The sequence below is a fragment of the Pelodiscus sinensis genome, chromosome 11, assembly GCF_052426305.1.
Source record: "Pelodiscus sinensis isolate ZL-2025 chromosome 11, ASM5242630v1, whole genome shotgun sequence".
Taxonomy (NCBI): domain Eukaryota; kingdom Metazoa; phylum Chordata; order Testudines; family Trionychidae; genus Pelodiscus; species Pelodiscus sinensis.
The window spans coordinates 10,876,140-10,898,296 of NC_143062.1; the positions used below are offsets into that span (position 1 = coordinate 10,876,140).

At 53.2% G+C, this 22,157-nt stretch overlaps 1 protein-coding gene across 3 annotated transcripts in view; it reads left to right on the forward strand.

Annotated features, from left to right (window-relative positions):
• STAB1 (stabilin 1) overlaps positions 1-22,157 on the forward strand; it is a 116,982-nt gene that overhangs the window by 84,435 nt on the left and 10,390 nt on the right. For all 3 annotated transcript variants that reach the window (XM_089781061.1, XM_075939381.2, XM_075939382.2), the window contains 21 exons: positions 266-313; positions 449-532; positions 2,087-2,233; positions 2,464-2,601; positions 3,830-3,889; positions 4,004-4,180; positions 4,937-5,023; positions 7,798-7,944; positions 8,113-8,178; positions 9,304-9,532; positions 11,307-11,456; positions 13,408-13,512; positions 15,384-15,491; positions 15,943-16,136; positions 17,216-17,360; positions 18,007-18,140; positions 18,629-18,794; positions 19,910-20,016; positions 20,320-20,439; positions 20,748-20,897; positions 20,991-21,116. In XM_089781061.1, the coding sequence (XP_089637187.1) occupies positions 266-313; positions 449-532; positions 2,087-2,233; positions 2,464-2,601; positions 3,830-3,889; positions 4,004-4,180; positions 4,937-5,023; positions 7,798-7,944; positions 8,113-8,178; positions 9,304-9,532; positions 11,307-11,456; positions 13,408-13,512; positions 15,384-15,491; positions 15,943-16,136; positions 17,216-17,360; positions 18,007-18,140; positions 18,629-18,794; positions 19,910-20,016; positions 20,320-20,439; positions 20,748-20,897; positions 20,991-21,116 (2,688 nt within the window). The remainder of the gene's footprint in view (positions 1-265; positions 314-448; positions 533-2,086; positions 2,234-2,463; positions 2,602-3,829; positions 3,890-4,003; positions 4,181-4,936; positions 5,024-7,797; positions 7,945-8,112; positions 8,179-9,303; positions 9,533-11,306; positions 11,457-13,407; positions 13,513-15,383; positions 15,492-15,942; positions 16,137-17,215; positions 17,361-18,006; positions 18,141-18,628; positions 18,795-19,909; positions 20,017-20,319; positions 20,440-20,747; positions 20,898-20,990; positions 21,117-22,157) is intronic.

Consider the following 22,157-nt stretch of genomic DNA (forward strand, 5'->3'; position numbering starts at 1 on the left):
TTGACCATTCATTATTTCATCAAACCATCCCCTTCATAAACCCATCTAGTTTAATCTTGAAGCAAGATAGATCTTTTGCCCCCACTACTTCCCTTGGAAGGCTGTTCCAGAACTTCACTCCTCTAATTTTTAGAAACCTTCGTCTAATGTCATGTCTAAACTTCCTACTAGCCAGTTTATATCCATTTGTTCTTGTGTCCACATTGGTATTAAGCTTAAATAATAGAGACTCGCCATTAACACGAGCTGTTCTGATTTATTTTAGGAGCTCCTGAGAAGCAAAGCAACGTCCCTGTTCTTTAAGCAGTTACTGGTTGGTGGCAAACAGTCATTATTGTTGAAAAGTATAAAAATTGCCAGGTGTGTGTGTGAAAGGCTCCGGCTAATGAGAATTGTTTGGTTTTTGTTTTGCTTGGGTTTTGCTCCTGGTGCTTGTGCCGTGCGCTAGGCCTTCAAAATCAAGGAGTTAAGTGGAAAAGGGCCCTTTACCGTCTTTGCTCCACATGCAGATTGGATACAGAACAGTACCACGGTAAGCCGCCCCACTGGGAGTTCCCTGGCTTGTCCGTCAAGTCATTCTGTGAGAGTTTCCTCTCAAACATCTATTTCCTTGGGTTCTAGTCAACTGACTTGAGGGGTCAAAACCACCGCAAGTTTTAACTGTATTCAAAGCCTGAGGTGCTCATTGGGTTCTCCCGTAGTCTCTGCTCCTGTTCCAGCCAACAGCGTACTTGTCATGTGGCCTTTGATATAACAAAACCCTTTGCTAGGAGGTGCACAAATCTTCTTGCCTGCCAGCCAGAATTCTCTCCTGTTCTGGTGTCAGTCCCATTAGCTTTCGAGCAGTGTTTCTTAAACTGTGTTCCGTCGCACCGGTGAGCCATGAGGCAGGCGGAGGTGTGCCACGGAGAACAACAGAAATCAAAATGGCCACCCTTAAAGGGACAGTCGAACCTCCCCCTTTTTTTTTTGGCTCAATAACTTTGCCCCTGACCTTTTTTTTTTTTTTCCTGAACAAAAAATCCTTGTTGTTCCTCAATTAAAAAAAAAAAATTATTATTTGGTGTTCCTCGGTCTTAAAAAGTTTAAGAAACAATGCTTTAGAGTTACCCATATCCCAGTTCTGAGGTAGAGGAATCTGCCCTTTACTTGACTTTTGTGTTCCAGAACTCAACCGTTCATTGAAAAATTGCCTAGTTTTTGTGGTTACCAAGAAAGCCTTTAAAAATGTATAAACAGAGACGCTGGGGTCTACTTGGATCTGTAGACTGCATGGAGGACTAGCTGTGAGGGGAAGAACTTTTGTGTTTTAAGGAGTGTTGATTCTGAAACCAAACAATCAATCAAATGGCCAGCAGTTGCCAAAACTTCCCTCTTTGCCACAACCCCAGACAACAATACTGTGCTCTTCTGCATTGCTAATGCATGGGTCTCCAGAACTGCAAAAATGTAGGGACACAGGAAAATAAATGGAATTGAATATCCCAGGCTATTCTTTGTTTTTCTATTTCTTTCCATAAACCCCTCAGTTGGCTTGTTTTGTTGGGTGGGCTTGGTTTTGCGTTATGTTGAATTTGCTTTCTGCTGCGCTGTCGTGCGGTGGACACAGGATCCTGTCCACATACCTCAAAGGCCAGAAACGAATAATTGCAAAGGTCGGGGTGTCCGTATGTGAGGGGTTGTTCTAGCCTGTTAGAGAGAAAGGGACCTATGCAAAACCCAGATTGGGACCTCCCCAAAGTAGGCCAGGGTGGGCGGAAGTTGCTTTGCCAGGGTGGGCTGGCGGTTTGGGTTACTTTTCTCCTTGAGCCAATGATCTGAACTCTCCTTTCATTCCCATCATCTGACGTCACTTGGAGCCTCTCTGGGCTATAACCCAGTGATTCAGCAACAGGTTACCATCTTGCATGTATTGGATTGGGACTTCATTTCAGCAAGGAATGATGGTTCGGGGTGGGTAGAACAAACTTCTCATCCTATTCCCTGTCATTTGGGTCTTCGGTTACATTAATCTGATGCTCTTGGCTTTCATTGCCAGAACTATCCTGACATGATAATCTCTCACATACCAATTTCCTCCCTTTAGTTCGCAGAATGGACCAACAAAAGCCTTATCAAAGATTTGCTTCGCTATCACGTAGTGAGTTGCCAGAAACTGCTGGCCAGCGAGCTGGAGGCGCACGAATCCATCACGGCTTTGTCGGGCCACAAAATAAGGATTGGGGTGAAGCAGGTAGTTGTCAGCCGGGATTCATTCCCCCTCTGTGTTTCTTTGGCCCTGAGCATTGCCCCCTCTTGACAGACCCTCCAGTTGCTTTGTCCTTTCCTTAGCCTTTGTCTGAGCGGGGACAGCTAAGGGGTAGCCTCTTTCAAGGGAACCTAAAGCGCTCTGCTGATGAACCATGGCACGGGCCCGTCTAACTGGAAATCTGGCTTCACTGCGCGGTGTCCCTTCTTCCGCAGAATAGAGTGCATCTCAACGAGGAGGCCACCATCCTCACCAGCGACATTGTTGGCATGAATGGGGTGATCCATGTCATCGACAGGATTTTAATCCCAGCTGATTTGCTGAGCCAGAACGTTTCTTCCCAGCTGGCGCAGGTATGTCCGAAACGACAGCATTTTAATGAGTGATGGTCACCCCACCCCAGAATGAAAGCTGCTGTGGCCAATGAGTAACACAGCCGCATATTTCTTGGGCGCCAGGTTTCTGTGCTCTAGGAATCCATTTACCAGCAGCACATAGTGTAGGTTAAGCAGCAAGAGGTTCAAGTGTGGAGCCAGCTGTTCTCATGGTGCCTGTGTGTTGTAGGGGTGAGGAAGCTAGAATCTGTCCTTGCTGACCAGTAAAGGGGAGCTCAGACTACGCCTTTTACATCACTGGGGAAAAGTCATGTGGTCAGACTCAGAGCAGGCTAACCAAAGCCTCCCTTTCATACTCAGAATGGCCTTCACGTCCAACATTGCAGGTTGTAAACATCCAGCTCCCTGTACTGTCTGCCTGGTTGGCAGAGCAGCCTCTTCGTTACCAAACTCTAACACCCATTGGAGCAAATTCATGCCTGGCGCAGGGCCACTGGAATCATAAGGATGGAAAAGGCTCAGGAGGTCATCAAATCCAGCCCCCTGCCCAAAGCAGGACTGATCCCAGCTAAATCATCCTAGCCAGGGCTTAAAAACCTTTAGGAATGGAGAGTCCATCCCCTCTCGGTAACCCATTCCAGTGCTTCCCCACCCTCCTAGGGAAACCTAGACCTCCCCCACTGTAACTCTTTGTTCTGCCATCTGTCCCCACTGAGAACAGCCTCTCTCCATCCTCTTTGGAACCCTCCTTCAGGGAGTTGAAGGCTGCCACCAAATCCCCCCTCACTTTTCTCTTGTGTAGACTAAATAAGCCCAAATCCCTCATTCTTTCCTCATAGGTCATGTGCTCCAGCCCCCTCATCATTTTGGTTGCCCTCCTGTTTTGTTCAGCCAGCTTTGCCCATCTGTAGGGATCTGCGTGTAGTGTTTGCTGTCACACTTGTGGGGACACTTTTTCTGTATCACTCTAGTAACTCTTCGTCCACCATTCTGGGACTTCATATTGACCTGTCTGCACACGTGGGAAAAATAGCTACTCAGACCCTGGGCTATTTACATCACTGCTCCAGGGCGGAAGTTAACAGCCACCTTGTTCCATCAGACTGTCCTAGCCCTACAGAGTCAGCGGGTGCAAACTCTTGGCTCTGAGAATTGATGGAGTTAGCTCCTCTATTAGGAATTCTAGTGAGGAAAACAAACTCTCCCATTTTGTAACTGGCTTGTGTAATTTTAATTATTTTTCTAGCAAAACATCACAGAGGTAGCCGAAGCGTACGGCTACAAGAACTACAGCAGACTCCTGAGGGTAAGCGGTGTGACTTCTCTTCTCAACGGGCTGTCTCGTGCTGTGTGGTGTGGCGCGCTCGTGCAGGCACAGAATGTATGTGTTATATCCATGTCGTCTTGTGTCTCTGGACAGGAAGCAGGACTGTTACCTCTGATTAACACCGTTGCTCACCGGCCCTTCACCATGCTATGGCCTACGGATGCGACGTTTACCGCCCTGCCTGAGAAGATGCAGATGTGGTTGTATAGTAGGGACCACCGAGACAAGCTGGCAGCCTATCTCAAAGTGCACATGATTAGGGACATGAAGGTAAAAGGCTCCACCCACCCGAATTTCTTGTTAAATCCGTCAAGTACTTATCATGGTCACAGGTACATTACCACTCCTGGGCGTGGGGGGTGGGAGGGACTGTTAGCCCCCTCAGGAGTCCCTAGAAGGAGCTCCTGCCAAACATGCCAATGGCCCAATGGTTAATTCCCGGCTCAAAGGCAGTTCAGAGAGGTCCTACCAGGTCTGAGCCAATGAAGTGCAGTTGAGGGGGAGGGTTTCTTGCACACATTTTCACTCGGAAGGTGCCGAATTCAGTTCCTCCCAATGAGTGAGTGACCTTATTTCCTATTGGCTACTATATAGACATCTGTCAAGTGGTTGGGGAAACGCTTGTTTCATCCAAAAAAAACCCTTCTGTTTCAAAAATGGCTCTCACATGGGTCTGGGCCTCCTGAGGAGCTGCAATCTGTTCCCAGCTCTGCACTGGACCGATCACCTGCTGGGCGAACTGGGGCAAATGAAGTCACATCTCTGCCTCAGTTTCCCCATCTGTAAGGCGGGAATCAGGCTAATGTCCGTTGTAAAGTATGTGAGAGATGCTGATTGCCATCAGGCATAAGAGCTAGGGATTATTATTATTATTATTATTATTATTAATATTGACTTGTGTGTCCATCAAGCTGTAGTCAGAGCAGGGGCTAGAGTTGTGTTTTCAAAGGGAAATCTTTTCTGATGCGCACCTAGATATTCAGTTGGCCTGACCGCCTCCCTTATGTTACTTGCATGTTTCTTCAGGTTGTAGCTGGTAACCTGCCACACATTGCTTCTGTAAGGACCATGCATGGATCTACCATCTCATTCAGCTGCAGCAAGAACAGTGTTGTAAGTAACCGTTTCTTGGTTTTATTTTTAAAACAAATGAGGTCTAGACACAGTGGAGTTGTGAAGGGAGCACCTTCAAGAACTGAGCTTGGTACTCTTCATCCCTAAAAGCATGAATGTCATTTGCCTAATCTAACGAATCAGTTCTTCTGACTGGAAGACAGCAGCGTATGTATAAACCTCTTTACCTAGCTAGGCCACTAGATGGAGCAAAGACTCACACGGACATTTATGTGGGTTGTAACTGAATGGAAAGTAAATACTAAGTGTACAATGTGTATGTGCATTCCAGCAATTGCATTGCAACTGGGGTAGCTGGAGGGATATTTTTATTAAGCGGATGTTTCAAACACCCCAGAGAATTAATGTTGTATTGTACAGAGCAGGTAATAATAAGCTAAATTGATTTGGAGGAAAAACTTAGAAAAATGTAAATGAAAATAGGAAGTTCTTTAAAAGAGAGGGCCAAAAAGCCACAATTGCTCAATCAGGAAAGAGGACTACTTTGGTTGGAAGCACATCTTGGGGCAGTGGGGAAGTGAAGACAGCCATTAGACGTTTTTAAAAAATGATGTAACAAATGGGCAAAGGGGACTTGGATAACAATTAGTATAAATTAGAAGTTTTGAAGTATAGAACATTGATAGGGGAAGCTAAAGATATCAAAGAAAAATCCTTGGAGCCAAGGACAATGAGGAGGAGTTTAAGTATTTTGGGAGTAAAAGAAATTCTAACAATAGCCTAGGCAGTTTACTGAATAGGGTAGGTAAAATTGTTAATGGCTCAGAAAAAGCAACTAGTTTTCAATTAAGACTTCTCTTCTGTAATTTGAAAGAAGCAGAATAATGTACTCCTATCATATGAGGATGAAGTCCTGTTGAGTCTATCATGATCTAAGGAGAATGTTAAATAGCATTTGGAAAAAAGAATTCTAAACTAGCAGGCTGGGATAATTTGTGCCCAAGCATACTAAAAGACTTGGCTGTGGAGACGTCTGACTCAGTGATGAACATTTTTTATGAATCTTGAAATATCTAGAACATTACAGAAGATTGTTGGAATGCTAATGCTTTGCCAATATTCAAAAAGGGCCAGCAGGATAACCCCAGTAATTGCAGACCTGTTAACCTGACATCAATCCCAGGGAAAATAATGGAAAAGCTGATGTAGGATTCAATTTAAAAAAAATTAATGGATGGGGATCTAGTTAGTGCTGGACACCATGACTACTTGTAAAATAGTTCTTATTTTAAAAAAAGCAACCAAAAAACCCTGATTGTGGTGTTTGAGATCACAGAGCTAGTTGATGGAGAACTGTGTAGATGTAACACACGTAGGCCTGTGTAAAATATTGGACTTAGTACTGCACAATATTGTGATTAAGAAGTAAGTGCTCTGTAACATCAGTAAAGTGCTTGTTAAATGGATGGAGAACTGCTGGCGGACACATCATCAAGTAGTGTTAAATGTGGTGTTTGTAGTAGAATTCATCATGGGTCAGAGTAGCCCTGATGCTACTCAATGTTTTCATCAATAAAGCAAATATAAAACCACTGCTGATAAAACTTGCAGCTGGTACAGTGGGATGGTAAATAGTGTTGAGGACGTAGTCATATACCAAGTAATCTGGATCATTTAGTAAGTTTGGGCCCATTCAAATACATTTGGCTGTATTAAAAGGCATGTTAAGATCATAAACCTAGGATAAGGAATGCCGGCTATTCCTATAGAATGAGGAATTGTACCATTGAAAGCAGTGACTCCGTTGGATTATAATGGACAAAAACTCAACATGGGCTCCCAGCGTGAGCTGCTATGATGCTGTGCTTTATAAACAGGGCAGCAAGCCAGCTAAAAGAGAGAGAGGATTTATTGTCCGTATTTGGCGTTGGCAGGACTGATGCTGGCCTATTACACCCAGATCTGGGGTCCATATTTTGTACAGTGTGTTGAAAAATTGGGGCTCAGAGAAGAGCCCCAAAAATGATCAAGAGTTGGAGAAACTAGGGGAGACCTAAAAAGTGATCTGTTTAGCTTACACCCAAGCTGTCTTAGAGGTGACTGGATTGCAGCGGATAGCTGTGTCCATAGGGAGAACATCCTGAGCGCTAAAGAGGTTAGAATCTTGTGGAGACGGGCATAACAAGAGCCAGCGCCAGGATGCTGAGGCCAGTCGTATTTACATTAGATATAAGGCAATTTTTTGTTTAATAGCCAGGATAATTAATCACGGCAACCAACTCCCAAAGGGAATGAGGAATTCTCCCTCCCCCGATGTGCTCAGATCACAGCTAGCTGCTTTTTTGTCAAAATGGAAACGGTGCAAAAAAAAATGGCCATTTTCATCACGGGACCGAACGCTCAGGACAGAGCATGTGCATGGAGGGCTGGGGACTTAATCGTCTAGGACAAATGACACAGAGGCCTGAGCCAGGCTCTCCGAACCCAAGCCCCAGTGTGGATTTGCAGAGGCCCCATGGAAAAGGGCAGCGTGGCCAAGCAAGGCGTCCATCTTGTGTGTGCCTCAGACAGGGCTCCTTGCCAGGCCCGAGTAGGGGGTCAGCCGGGACAGGGATGTAATAGCCTGGTGAAGGAGCAGCCTGCCCACGACAGGGAATCAATGGCACCCGGTTCGGGTCCCCCCAGACAGCCTTGCCTGCCTGGACTTTGTACGGGCTGGGAGCTGCCTTTCGGCCTCTCTGCATGGCTTCTCGTGAGGAAGGCCTGGCAGGTGCGCGAGCCCTGAGCGCCTCCGTCTTGCCTCTCCCTCTCAGGGGGAGCTCTTGGTGGACAACGGCAACGCCAAGATTGTGCAGCGGCACATGGAGTTTGACGGGGGCATCGCCTATGGCATTGACCAGCTCTTGGAGCCCCCGAACCTGGGGTCCCGCTGTGACGAGTTCCTCTCCAAGGAGCTGAAGGTGAGTGCGTCGGCGTTGGTAGGTAACAAAGCGCCAGCCGGGCGTGCAGGCTGCGTCCAGGCACTGCAGCTTGGACATCAGGCATGGGGGGCTCACCCCTCGCCTCGGCTCGCCGGCAGGCCTGGGACAGGGACAGTGAGACGTGTGTGCGTTCTCTTCCCTGCTCAGGTTTCAGAGGAGAGCTGCGGGACCTGTGGCTTTGAGCCTCCCTGTCCCATTGGATCGGTGGAACAGGTAAAGCCTGCGGCGCAGTCACACACGGCCTGGTCCCCATCGCAGCGCCTGCAGCTCATTCGTGTCTCCCCAGCATGGACTCCGTTAGCCAGCGGGAGGTGGGGAGAGGTCCCGAGCCCCTCCTTGGCCCAGAGGGCTGTCCCCAGCCAGCAGCATGGACCTGTGGCCAATACCCGGTTGAGTCAGGCCCCTGAATCCCCTCGTGCAATGTGGGCTCGTTCCCTCCCTCGCAGTGCTCGGTTGCTAGGGGTGCGGAGGCCACATGCTGACACTGCTGTACGTTCCCTCCCAAGTATCCCCGTGGACACTGGATGTGCCGGCTGTGTCTCTTCTCCAGCGGTGGCTGAGCTGCTTTGGCATCAGCCGGGAGTGCTGGGTCCAAACAGCAGTGGCTCTTGGGTGGCCGGCTGAGCAGTTCAAACCCTGGCTTAGAAATGAAAGAGCAATTTGTCCTTCCCAGGATCCAACTTGGGTGCTGAGCTTAACCCCAAAGCCCAGATCCTTGCTGCTTGGGACGCTGTCTCTAAGAATTTGCCCAGAAGGCGGGACCTGTGCACCTCTTGTGTGGAGAGGCAAGCCTCATGCAGTGCACAGAACAACTGTTGTTTCAGTCATCACTGGGGATTGAACTGGGGCCCCCGATATTTAGTTCAGGCTGTTTGGCCTCATGCTCACTGACACCTGCAGGAGGCTCCTTTCCTGTCTGCATGATGCACAGGGGGACTGAGGTGGAGACTTGTCCCTCTGCTCCAGCCAGCCTAGTCACTCGATCCCGGGAGGAACAAGTTTTCACTTAATGGCTGAACCGTTGATCCAAGCCAAATGCATTGTCACGGACCATCGGCAGCCTGCAATTCCGCAGACATGGATTGCCCCCTTCCCCCCGCCCCGTCTTCTCTGGCCTTCATCCCTGCTCACCCTTTGTCAGATGATTGCACCGAAAAAGGACGACGGGTTGTACTTCTTTTCAGTATGAGAATTGGTTTTCAGTTGAACTGTAACGGTAACAATTTTACGGATGCCCTCGGAGACGTTTCTCCCTTTAGTCGGGGTGGGGAAAGAGGTAAGTGGGACAAACCTCCGGGCATTGAGGGTTTTGACCTATTGTTGTCATTTCCCCCACAGAGCAAAAGACAGACTTGCTTTTATGAAGCAAATCCTTTTTCCAGATTCTCTTATTTTTCACACCACAATTACCTGTTATCGAGACGACGTCACTGGTACCCGTCGCCGTTTGAGCACAGCAGACGCTGGCCTTCTTGGAGGTCCCTGACAAAAGGGTGCAGGAGGACCTGTCTCTCCATCGAGTGGGTCCCCGAGTGCTGTGAAAACCACTATGGACGGGACTGTCAGGGTAAGGACTCCGCCCATCTGAGCCCCGGCACGAAGGACTCTGTCACAGTACGGTCTCTTCCTTGGGCCAGATGGAGGGGCCTGCCCAGAAAGGCTCCTTTTCAGCGTCCCCATGAAGGCTGGTGACTGTCACATTGTGTCAGGCTGTTCCTGTGTCTTCAGGCTTTTTTTCCTCTAGCTCATAGGGTGATGAAGGGAATCTTATGGTGACCAATATGGCAACATCTTCCTGAGTTTCCCGACCCACCGTGCTACTGAAACTAGTTTCTTTCCTTGATAGCAAGCTATTTCCTGATGCACGGCTGCCCATTTCTGTTATCTCTGTTCTGTGCGGTTTACTGGGAAGTAGGGATGTTAAGTATCGGTTAATTGAATAGTCGAGTAACCTCATGAATTCTTAGCAGTTGCTCGACTATTCGATAGTCCTTGGGGGCGGGGCCAGCAGCCGGTGCACTCTGGCCTCACTGCCGAGGAACCCTGCCACTATGCTGCTGCCAGGAGTGGTCCGAGGCTGGCTGCGGCAGCTGGTGCCCCAGGTGGAAGGTGCGATCGGCGCCCCCGCCTGCACGGCCGCCAATGGCCGTGACGTAATGACAGGGCGCCCGGGCCGGCAGTGCCCTAGGCAACTGCCTAGTTTGCCTAGGCTCACAGGCTGCCCCACGTTGCTGCCTCTGATACAGCCCCGGTCTGGGGGGGTGTGAGGAGTAGTCTGAGCTCCTGGACCTGGCACAACAGAACTGAGCCGGGCTGCCTGCCCCCTGGCTCCTTAATACACTTTAAACGCAGCCACAGCATGGGTAGGTCCCGGTCCCAGACCTGGCATAAGCTGGGACTGAGCCGGGATGCTGACCAGCCTGCTAAAACGTGTACTGGTGCAGGGGGAATGTGTGTACGCTCTAGCATTAACCAATAAGCTTTTGCCGATTGGTTAATCGGTTAATCATATAGGCTGTGTCTAGACTGGCAAGTTTTTCCGCAAAATCATCTGCTTTTGCGGAAAAACTTGCCAGCTATCTACACTGGCCCCTTGAATTTCTGCAAGAACACTGACGATCTCATGTAAGACTGTCAGTGTTCTTGCGGAAATACTGTGCTGCTCCCATTCGGGCAAAAGCCCTCTTATGCAAATCATTTGCACAAGAGGGCTAGTGTAAACAGCACAGGACTGTTTTCCGCAAAAAAGCCCCGATCGCGAAAATGGCGATCGGGGCTTTTTGGCGGAAAAGCGCATCTAGATTGGCCACAGACACTTTTCCACAAAAAGTGCTTTTGCGGAAAAGTGTCCGTGCCAATCTAGATGCGCTTTTCCGAAAATGCTTTTCACGGAAAACTTTTCCATTAAAAGCATTTCTGGAAAATCATGCCAGTGTAGACATAGCCATACTGGATACTATTACATCCCTACTGTGGAGCAACCCTATTCCACATTCCTCCTCCTTTTCTGGCTCCTCTTGGTTCAGTCTCTTTCAACATCCGCTCGGTTACGTCAGTTGTGAGGACTGCACTTGATTTGGTGATTCTGTTTTCTGGCACATTTTCCTGGAACACCCAAACCCTTACGTTGCTTTCAGGTAGAAGAGGAATCTGCATAACAAATGTCATGGCTCAAGCTTTTTCTGTTTAGGAGGAGTACTTGACCGGATGGAGAGACCGACAAACTCTCTAAAATATATAATAGATTTACTGATGCAATTTAAGGGACGTGCAATAGCCCCAAAAAAGCCGCTATCATTGATAGCGAGAGCTTATAACTTACTCAGGCTCTGTGTTTGCAGTCTGTCCAGGGGGGCTGGAGGCTCCCTGCAGTAACCGGGGCACTTGCAGCGACAGGAGCGGTGGGTCTGGACGATGCAATTGCACCGAGGCGTTCATTGGGACTGCTTGTGAACTGTGCGCGCCAGGCAGATACGGGCCAGACTGCCAAGGTACAGATGCATGAACAGATAAAGGCCAGCGAGGGGGGTGTGCAGCGTATTGGTCCATGTGATCTGCCGACCGGACTGTCGAGGGTAGGATTGGGTCATTCGACGTGCTTGGGCACCACACCTGGCTTTAGAGGAGCAGTTTGGACAGGCAATTAGGCCTGTTTGGTTTGTAACTTATGGTGCTCCAGGTGGAATATTGAAGGGGTAGGGAAAACGCCACAGAAACTCTGGGCTCATATTGTGCTGTCAGTTTTAATATTGTAAGCAGAACTTGACACTGAAATCGGTGTGAGGGGTTAGCTGTAAGGGGACGGCACGTTGCGGCCACTGGGTGGTTACAATATGCACAGCACTGTCCTTATTCCAATCACAGAATGGTCTCTGAGAGCATCAGATTTTCACCACTGCGAGGGGGAATTGCACCCCTTTTACTCCCTCTCCACAGAACTCTGTCCTCAAGCCAGCTCCATAGCACGGGTGGCCATTTTTCCTGAGGTGCAGGCGGCTGGGCTGAGGCATGTTTGAGGCAGTTCAAGGCCACACCAAGTCGGGTTTTTCCAGGACACTTGCTTCAGTCTTCTACCTGGTGGCTGCTGAGGCCTGTCGGTGTAAGCGGCGCTCCAGCCTCTGCCCCTCGTGAGGCAGTTAAGGGAGAGTTAAGCCAGTGCTCTGTGGTGTGAACGGGCCTCTCCTCAGAGCTGCCATGTGAATGGGAGGGACGCGAGACACTGGGCCCCCCGCAGCCTGTTCTGGGGTCAGTACCGTGTCATGGTGCTATGACAAAATGCAGGACAATGTAGCACTTTAAAGACTAACAAGATGGTTTATTAGATGATGAGCTTTCGTGGGCCAGACCCACTTCCTCACATCAAATAGTGGAAGAAAATTGTCACAACCATATATACCAAAGGTACAATTAAAAAACATGAACACATATGAAAAGGACAAATCACATTTCAGAACAGAAGGGGGATGGGGGGGGGGGGAAGGAAGGTAAATGTCTGTGAGTTAATGATATTAGAGGTGGGGAAAGGTAGATGTCTGTGAGCTAATGGTATTAGAGGTGATAATTGGGGAAGCTATCTTTGTAATGGGTAAGGTAGTTGGGGTCTTTGTTCAGCCCCCCGCGGAGAGTGTCGAATTTTAGCACGAATGCCAGTTCAGAGTATGGTGCTATGGTGTGACACTGGTGGGTGCGTAGGCGGCGAGTTGTGTGGACCCTGGGTGTGTGTGTGTTGCTGGGAGTGAGGGGAGAGCAGGAGAGAAGGGATGATGGGGCCTTAGCCCCACCCCCTCATCCGCCTCCTAGAGCCTGCACCCCAACCTTCTGCCCAAAGCCCCTCTCACATCCCAACCCCTCATCACCCCGGAGCCCTCAACCCCCCCCATGCTTACGAGGTAAAGGTGGGGGGGCAGGAGTTGGACGCACTCTGGGAACCCCCCATAACTATACAAACCTGCTGGCTCTGGCTAGCGGTATCCTGCTGCGCCAGCCCAAGAGGACAAGAGCAGGGCTGGGAGGAAGCATGAGCCTAGACCCCTTCCCTAAGCTTGGATTAAACGTGGGGGGCTCTGAAACGTGGGATTCACCGACCGGGCGACTGTGTCACTAGCCGAGGGGAGGCAGAGGGAAGTGAAGGGCATTTGCCAGAGGGCACCAAAGCAGGGAGGTGAAGGGAGCTTTCCAGCTGAGGCCAAACGAAGGTCAGTTGGTCCCTCATTAGTGTCAGTGCCCGGGGGGGGGGGTTGGCCTTGGGCACCAGCGCAGGCAGAGTGCGCCCCTGGCGGCAGTGCTACAATTGTGCACACACTTGTGGTAATTGCTTGTGCAAAATTCCGCAGGCCCAATTCTAAAAGCGAGGCCTCCCACAGCAATGTGCCCAATCCCCCTTGCAGTGTTGTCTCCCTTCCCCGGGGGCCCAGCTCTCAGGTGTGTTCTGTTGCCTGGCAGCGTGTACGTGCACGGAGAACGGGATGTGCAACGAAGGGCTGCACGGGGACGGCGTCTGTTTCTGCGAGGAGGGATGGACGGGGGAGCGCTGCGAAACCGAACTAGGTAACGTGAGCGTGGGTGCGACGGATTCAAGCCCCGGGAGTCCTTCCCTGCCACAGGCGGGTGGTGCGGTGCGTGGGCGCCAGTAGCCTCGGTCCCACGCTGTCTTCTACGTCACGGGGCTCCACGTTCTCGCTGGCCTGGGGAGCTGCGGCTGAGGAGTGAGTTTGTAGGAGAGATTCGAAGGGGTAGCCGGGCGGCGCGATCGCCCACCTGGCCAGACGTACCTTGCTCGTGTCCTGTCCACAGACCCTGCTCGTCAGCAGGCGGGATGGAACCGGGGACCTCGGCAGCTTAATAGCTGAGCCTCTGCTGCATGAGCCAAAAGCCACCTGTCTGCTAACTCAGGCTGTAGCCTGCTTGTCAAACACTAGAGTCTCCCACCCCAAACACTAGTGGCTCCCACCCCAAACAGGCACGAGACAGCTAGCGCCCAGAGAGAGCCACGTGCCCGCGACAGCCGGGGCCGACTGCCCAAGCCCTGCCCTGTCCCACCTCCTGGGTACGCCGGGGGGGGGGGGGAAGGGGGACGCGACCTGTAGCCTCCCTGTCCACCCTGCTGCTTTTAGGAGCTAGTTGAATCACCAGGGAGCCGGGCTGCAGTGCAGATGTCCCCGGAGAGCCTGGCCTGCGCAGGTGCAGTCGCAGCGGCCGGAATGGGACATAGCAGGAGGCACCGTGCGCAGTAGGGGGCGGGGCATCTGTTGTGCAGAACTGGGGGTAGTAAGGAGCAGAGCGGGGTGCACCAGAACACGTGGCCACCCGAGCAAAGGATCCCTGCCGTAGCCGGCTCTGAGAACCAGGAGCAGCCCTTCCCTGCGGGGCAGCTCCATGCTGCATTCTGTTCCCATAAAGAGCTCTAACTGGGGCAGGCAGTCTCGGGAGCGCGATCGCTCAGTGCTAGGCGGAGCAGACGGCTTTCTTGCCCGGTTGGAAAGCCATTGATCCCCAATGAGGCCCATGGGAGTTGGGGGGGCTCTGCACCTCTCCAAATCCAAGCCCTAAATTGGTACTGAATAGGGCCCTAACTCTGCAGAGACTAAGGTAAGACGTGACCCTGCTCCAGTGAACAGGAATCCATTTCCCAGGCTGGATCTTGGGAAGCCCTTGATCAAAAACCCCCAAATGTACCCGGAGCCTTGCCCTGGGCCCTGCTGAGACGTGATCACAGTCAAGGCGCTCTGAGCAGGCAGGTTTCAAGAGCACTTTCAGGCACATATGCCGGGGGGGGGGGGGGGGTGCAAAGGGGGCGAATCCACCCCCATGGTCTCCCAAGTAAGTGTAAGGAGGGGAGTGTGATGTTTGTATGTTACAACACAATCATTTTACCAATGGCTGTGTCCATTCATTAACCTCTTGTGCACACTTATTGCATGACTATTTTGAACCTTGAAAAAAACTGCGGTCCACACTCCCCGAAAAAGCACCCTCCCCCTGAACTTCCTGTGCACAGGCCTGACTTTGGAACAGTTGGCTGTGGGGATCAGAACTCTGACCCGTAAGGACAGCTGAGGGGCTGGGATCCAGGGAGGTAGGCTGAGAATGAGCTGGAGTGAGGGTTTGGGCAGTGAGGCGGGGCGGGGCGAGCAACTGATGGGGAGCCAGGAGGTGGAAATGGAGGTGAGCAGGGGGCGAGAGGTGGACTGGAATGAGGAATGTTGCTCCAGGCCGAGGGATCAGCAGGCCAAAGGGTGTGAAGGTCCAGGAGGGAGGAGCGAGGAGCTACCAGCCCCCACCTGAGGTAGGGAGCAGCAGAAGTTGCAGGAGCAGAGCTGTGCCCAGCCTAGCGCATCGCTGCAATGGGACCCGGGGGGGAGGGGGGTGTCTGCACGCAGAGCGCAACCTCCTGATTGCCCAGCTTGTTCTGTGTCTAGCCGCAGCGCCGGTGTGTTCCCCCGCCTGCCACTCCAATGCCTCCTGCCGAGCCAACAACACCTGTGAGTGCGGCTTGCACTACGAAGGAGATGGAAGGACTTGCACAGGTATCGTGGGCCGTGCGGCGCGGGCCTGAGCCGGGCAGCGCCGGGGGGCACTGGCAAACGGAGAAAGGTGGGGAGCTGGGGGAGAGAAGGTAAATGAACCTGGTCTCAGGCAAAGGAAGATTTTTCAAACCCGCCTAAGGGATTTGGATGCCGAATGCCATCTCAGCCTGAACGCGCGCACACTGTTTGAATCCATGGGGGGGAGGTTAACGAGGACCAGCCTCTGGATCTGTTTTAGTGCGATATTCCTGGGGTGCCATAAACGGCTTCTCTCTAGTTGCCCCTCTGCCATTAGCTGGCTACGACTCCCTTGTGCTATGGAAAGGCCAAAAGGGTTGAGCGAGGCAGGACCTTCCCGCCGTCCCTTGGGGGGTGCCTGGTACTCCGGGCGGGAGGCGCAGGCCCTTGGGCAGCTCGCTGAGCTAGCGGCTGCTCTGTCTCCTTGCCGTAGTGATTGACCAGTGCCGGGCTGACAACGGAGGGTGCAGCGAGCATGCCACCTGCACCCAGCTGGGCGTTCAGCGCTCCTGCACCTGCCTGCCCAACTACCAGGGCGACGGCTACATCTGCAGCCCCATAGACCGGTGCGCGGACGGCAGGAACGGGGACTGCAGTGAGCACGCCTTGTGCATCAGCACGGGGCCAGTAAGTACACCGGCCCGCCCGGGAACGGAGGCATGGCCCCTCAGGTCCGCGTGCCGTGCTGCAGGACCCGGGCACTGTGGCCGCCTGGTCAAGGCCTCACGGGCCATGCAGCCTGCCTGGCTCGCCAGGGCTCTCCCCTGGACATGTGCCGCACAGGAAGTTGGGAAGCCTGACTTCCTGCCAGCTCTCAGGGGTCTGGGGCCACGCCTGGCGTCTGGTAAGTAAGGCAAGGGAAGGCATTGCCTTCCCAAACTGCCAGGCAGAGCCCCACCCACGCTCCACCCCCAGAACGCCTGCTGTAGTGCTCCGGGGCTGGAGAGGCTGGGGGAGCGTGTGCCCGCCTGCTCCCCCTCCCGTCCCCATCCCTCCCCATCCCATGCTTGAGAGGGGGGAGCGCACGCACAGTGCACTGCCCCTCCTCCCCGTGGGGGTGTGGCCTCAGCAGAAGGGGCGGGGCTGGAGGTGGGGGCTGGGGACTTGCCTCCCCCAGCTGTGCCCTCACCAACCGCCCATGCGGCTATGGAGAGAGTTCCTCCCAGAGCTGCCTTCCCTCTGCTCAACCCAGCCTGTGCCCTCCGGGTGGGGAGTGCTAGCGGGCTGGGGTAAAGCTCCCCCGCGCTCTGCGAGGGGCAGGCAGGGGGCAGGCCCGGGAGAGCCCACGATGGGCAACAGCAGAGCTCTGCTGCGAACAGGCCATGCCCGGGGGGCCGTTGGAAGCCAGCCGGGGCGGTGTCTCAGCTGCCACTCGGTCTTGCTGGCAGTCTCCTCCCCTCTCGAGGGTGGGGGCACAGACCATGGGCATGACCCCAGCCCCGTGGCCAGAGTGGAGTGGCTCTGGCTGGGGGAGGGGCTGATTTCCCCTGGAAGTCGGGCTGGCACAGGATTTGCCCCATTCTCCCCCCCACACACACACAGGGGTAGGGTCACACTTTGGGATCCCCTTGTGACTCTGCACTGATGGCCTCTGGGGGTGCTGCCAGGTCCCAGAAATGACAGCCTGGTGCTAGACCGCCCCCCCCCCCCGGGTCACACGGGCGCTGGGGCTGGTCCCTGCTGCCCGGGGTTCCTGTCTCTTGCAGAACGCTCGCACGTGCGAGTGCAAGGCCGGGTACGTTGGCAACGGCGTCCAGTGCCTGGAGGAGGCGGAGCCGCCCACCGACCGCTGCCTGGAGGAGAACGGGCTCTGCCACTTCCAGGCCCTTTGCACGGACCTGCACTTTCAGGGTAGGCGGCTCCCTTGTCATGGCTCCACTTCGGGAGCGCCCAGCCTCAGGGACACTTTCCTCTTCCAGGCCCGGGCTGCTCTGTCGTTGGTCAGCGCGGACCCCTCTGCAGCGAGGAGACAGGCCGCCCCGCTTTTCCTGCCCCTTTTCTGGAGGGGGGCAGCCTGTTTCCTCCCCACCCACCTCAGACACAGCGGGGCCTCCTCGGTCCCGTCCGACTGCCCCCTCCCGCCCCTGTCGCCTCTCTTCAGCCACATCCGCTTGTTAATGGGGAACAGCGTCTCGCAGCTCTCGGGAGAGCCCTCCGGCAGCAGGGCGTGGGGGCAGGAGGGGCGCTGCTCCCTCTGAGTCTCGGTCGAGGCAGTAACCAGCAGGGAGTTAGGAGCACGGGCGCCCAATGGCTTCCCTCCCCACCCAGAGCGGCTGCATGTGGGTAGTAACCAGCCGAGCTGGTCTGCGTGCAGGGTGGGAAGTAGATTAGATCTGCAAGGCCGGATTCATGGGTCTACGCTGGCTGCTTGGCATGGCCAAGCTGGGCTCCAGCAGCTCCGGAATCAGACCCTTGACCCGTAGGTGTGAAATCACACCCACGCTCTTTTCCAGATAAAACACACCCTCTAAGTGTGAAATCCCCCCCCCCTCCCCAGATAAAACTGCTGGCGTGTTCCATCTCCAGTCGCCCGGAGGGAAGTACAACTTCACCTATGCGGAGGCGGAGGCTGCCTGTCTGGCTGAAGAAGCTTCTCTGGCCACTGTCCAGCAGCTCTCTGCCGCTCAGCAGGTAAAGCAGAGTCACAGCTCAGCCTGCTCTTGCACCTCCATGGGCCCAAAAGTGCCACCGGGGTGATGGGCTCAGGGACCTGCTGCCAACTGGCTTTGAGGCACCTCTCCTTTGGGTGGGTCTCAGGGCTCCTTCGTACAGGGTCAGATTGCGCCCGTGACGGCAACCAAGTGTGCACGGCCCAGGCCCTTGGTCATGGCCCTTAGCTCTTTACATAGTGCCAGGTGCCTTGCACTTCCTGGTCTGTGATGGCACCGCGCTGAGCCTCCGTGCCGGAGAGCAGTGCGGTGGGGCATTGTGTGCCGGACAGATGCCAGGTGAATGAAACACGCGTAGCGTTGTAGGTGCGTCAGACCTAGGACGTTAGAGAGACACGGTGGCTGAGGCAATATCTTTTACTGGGCCAACTTCTGCTTCTCTTGTCCAATAAAAAGCACAGGGCTCCTACAATCCTATGTCTCACCAGGCAGCTTCTTTTTCTCCTGCAGATGGGTTTCCATCTCTGCGTGGTTGGCTGGCTCAGTAACGGCACTGCCGGCTACCCGACGGTGTACCCGACCCCTAGCTGCGGCTCCAACCACGTTGGGATTGTGGACTATGGTACCCGAAAAAACCTGACCGAGAGATGGGATGCTTTTTGTTACAGAGAGAGAGGTATGGAGAGCGTCCTTATTGGCTCCGTTGGCATCTGCAGCAGGGAATGTGATTGCACAAGTCTGCACCCCAAAGGCGTGTGTTACAGCAAGAATTTGGTCTCCTTTGGTTATACACCTCACAGTTTCAGGAGGAAGGCATACGCCACACATCTGCAACACACTGTAGCTCTCTAACTCTATGCTTGCCAGCTTCCGTTACATTGCTTTATGCCCCAAGTGCTCTTATTTAATAACATTAAATAAGTCCCAGAGATCTCAAACTGCCGCATGATGCTGGGCAAGTGTTTTGAGAAATAGCCCGGGGAGGTTAAGTGAGGTGACCAAGGTTACCTGACAGTGCTCTAGCTACAGTAATTCCTCATTTAACACTATAGATATGTTTCAGAAAATGATCGTGTTAAGTGAAAATGGGTTATGCGGGGTCAAATTTCCCCTGGAAAATAATGGAAAAGGTGGGGGTTGCATTTCAAGCGGTGGTGTCTGTTGGGACCGGGACATAAGGTTGGGGGAGAAAGGGGACTTGGAGGGGAGGTGTTTGGATCTGGGGAAGGGAAGGGGAGGGAGATTGGGTTGGAAGTATGCCCCTGTGATGGGTCTGCCAGGACCCGCACTGCGTCCGGCAAGGAGGGGTCGCTGGGGAATGGCGCGGCGAGTGGCGAACCCTCCATCGCTTTGCAGGGAGGCGGCGGAAGCCCCGTGCAGCTGCCGGCGATGGGTCGGCTGGGAAAACCCAGCCACCGGCCTGCAAGCGGGGGCAGAGGAGAGGGGGCAAGGCGTCCGGCGAGGGGGAGTCAGCGGGGAATGGTGTGGCGAGCAGTGAACCTTCTGCCGCTTTGCAGGGAATCAGGGAAAGCCCTGCGCAGCCGCCAGCAACAGGCCAGCTGGGGAAATCGTGTTATTCCAGGGAGGGTCGTGTAATTCAAAAAATGTTCCCCAAAAAATCGTGCTATTGCAAAAACGTGTTAAGCGGGCACATGTTAAATGCGGAATTGCTGTCCTGGACCGCAGCTGCCTTCTGCGTGGACAGAGATCCTAAGCAACTGTTCAGTGTATCTGCTGTCTGAAGAGCCCCCGCCTGGCCCTCTGCCTCTCTCCCCTCTCTCCCCTTTGCAGATGTGAGGTGTGAATGTAGAGACGGGTTCATTGGGGATGGCTACTTCTGCAGTGGAAACCTCCTGGCTGTGCTGGCTGAGCACGCCAACTTCTCCACCTTCTACTCCGTAAGTGCTGGGATCCCCCAGGATGGGAGGCGGGAAGGGGCACGTGCTTCTGCAAAGTGACTAATTGGGAATCCCAGATCCCAAAGGCTTGGGAAGGAGACTCATTGGAATGTGAAGCGCCATGCGCAGTGTGAAAATCAGGCTGCTTCCTCCATTGCCAGCTAACATCACTGCTGTTCTAGCAAAGGGGGCAGAATTCACATGATGTCCCCTGGGGTCGGCTGGCTAGGATGGTCTGGCAAGCCCACAGCTTCCGGCTGGCGCTCAAGTCGGTGTCTCTCTCTCTCTCTCTCTCTCTCCCAGATGTTACTGGATTACGCCAATGCCACGCAAGAAGGACTCGAGTTCCTCAATTTCCTCACCAACGACACCATGTACAAAACTCTCTTTGTGCCCTTGAATTCTGGCTTCACGGGCAATACGGTGAGCAGCTGGCAAGAACGCTGCCCCGGCCACTGCGGGGATGGTGCTGTGGCTTGCTAGGAGGGCTGAGGCAATGTGCTTTTTGGCTGCATGCGCGGCTGAGCGGGGTTTTGTGTCAGAAGTGCGGCTGTTCCGGCCTCTTCTGCTGAGAATGCAAGAAGGACTCCGGCACCGTCTCCCAGAAATCGGTCTCCTAGACTCGCTGGACAGCTTGGGACTCTACTGCTGGAAGAGCAGAAAGTGCCTGGCTGACTTGCCCTCTGCTTTCGACTCCACCTCACCCTCACGCCTACATTTTGTTTTCCCAGACGCTCACCTGGGAGGAGCTGAAGCTTCACGTCTCCCTGGGTGATGTTCTCCTCTGGAACGTCAATCTCACCAGGGGTACCGTCATACGTTCCTGCTCTGGCTACAGCCTTCTCATTGGGGACGCTCTGCTGAATAGCACGCAGCCCCCTGTAAGTGCTCAGGTCTCTTTGGCCTGTTCAGTACTCAGCCAGCTGTGTCAAAGCAATTCACACCGAGCCCCGTAATCCTCTTTCTTCTTCCAGCCCCAGGGCTCCAAAGTGGTCAATGATACCCTGATAGTCCAGTGGGACATTCTGGCCTTCAATGGACTCATTCATGCCATCGAAGGGCCCTTGAGGATACCTCTGCCGCCTGCGCATCTGGATCAGGCAAGTCGTTGCTCTATTGAGTTGAACTGGCAGATTGAAGAATGCGTCCCATTGAGTTGCTATGTATAATGGCCATCAGAGAGGTTGTCTGACCTGGGACTGTGTGTTACCAGCTACTCTCTCCTCCCTGCACAAGACTACACCTCTCTGAGGGTATGTCTACACTACCCCGCTAGTTCGAACTAGCGGGGTAATGTATGCATACCGAACTTGCTAATGAAGCCCGGGATTTGAATTTCCCGGGCTTCATTAGCATAAAGCCGGCTCCGCCATTTTTAAAAGCCGGCTAGTGCGAACCCCGTGCCGCGTGGCTACACGCGGCACGGGCTAGATAGTTCGAACTACGTAGCCATTCCGATCTATCTGTACACCTCGTTCCACCTCGTTCCGCCGGCTTTATGCTAATGAAGCCCCGGAAATTCAAATCCCGGGCTTCATTAGCAAGTTCGGTATGCATACATTACCCCGCTAGTTCGAACTAGCGGGGTAGTGTAGACATACCCTGAGTGTTAATGGTGAAGGTCCAGCCACTGTCCTCTGCTACTACTTGATCTCTCCTCTTCTCCTTGATCGTTGCTGGAACAGGTATCCTTTCTGCCCACCCTCTGCTAGACTTGTTTTTAGGGACAGGAGGACCAGCTAATGGCCAGTTCACAGTTGTGGCATCACAGGGTACTTGTGTGTTTTTTCGCATAGTAAGGATGAGCTGTATCAGCGTATGTTTCATAGCTTCTTTTGAACCTTCTGAGCAATAGTTGGAGAGCGGACTCGGTGTATTCTGCTACGTCACTTCCAACCTGAGCCGAGTGGAAGAGGAGATCGAATCTGGAATGAGTGCCGCACACAGGGCAAATACAATATGCTGCTTAAAATATGTTTAATGTTGCTTAACCCTTTTTCACAGATGTTCTGCTCTTGAACGACTTGGCATCCATACACTAGGGCTATGTCTACACTGCAGGCTTTTTGCGGAAGAACAGCTGTTTGTACAAAAACTTGCAGAGCGTCTACACAGCATGCACATTCTTGCGCAAGTAAATT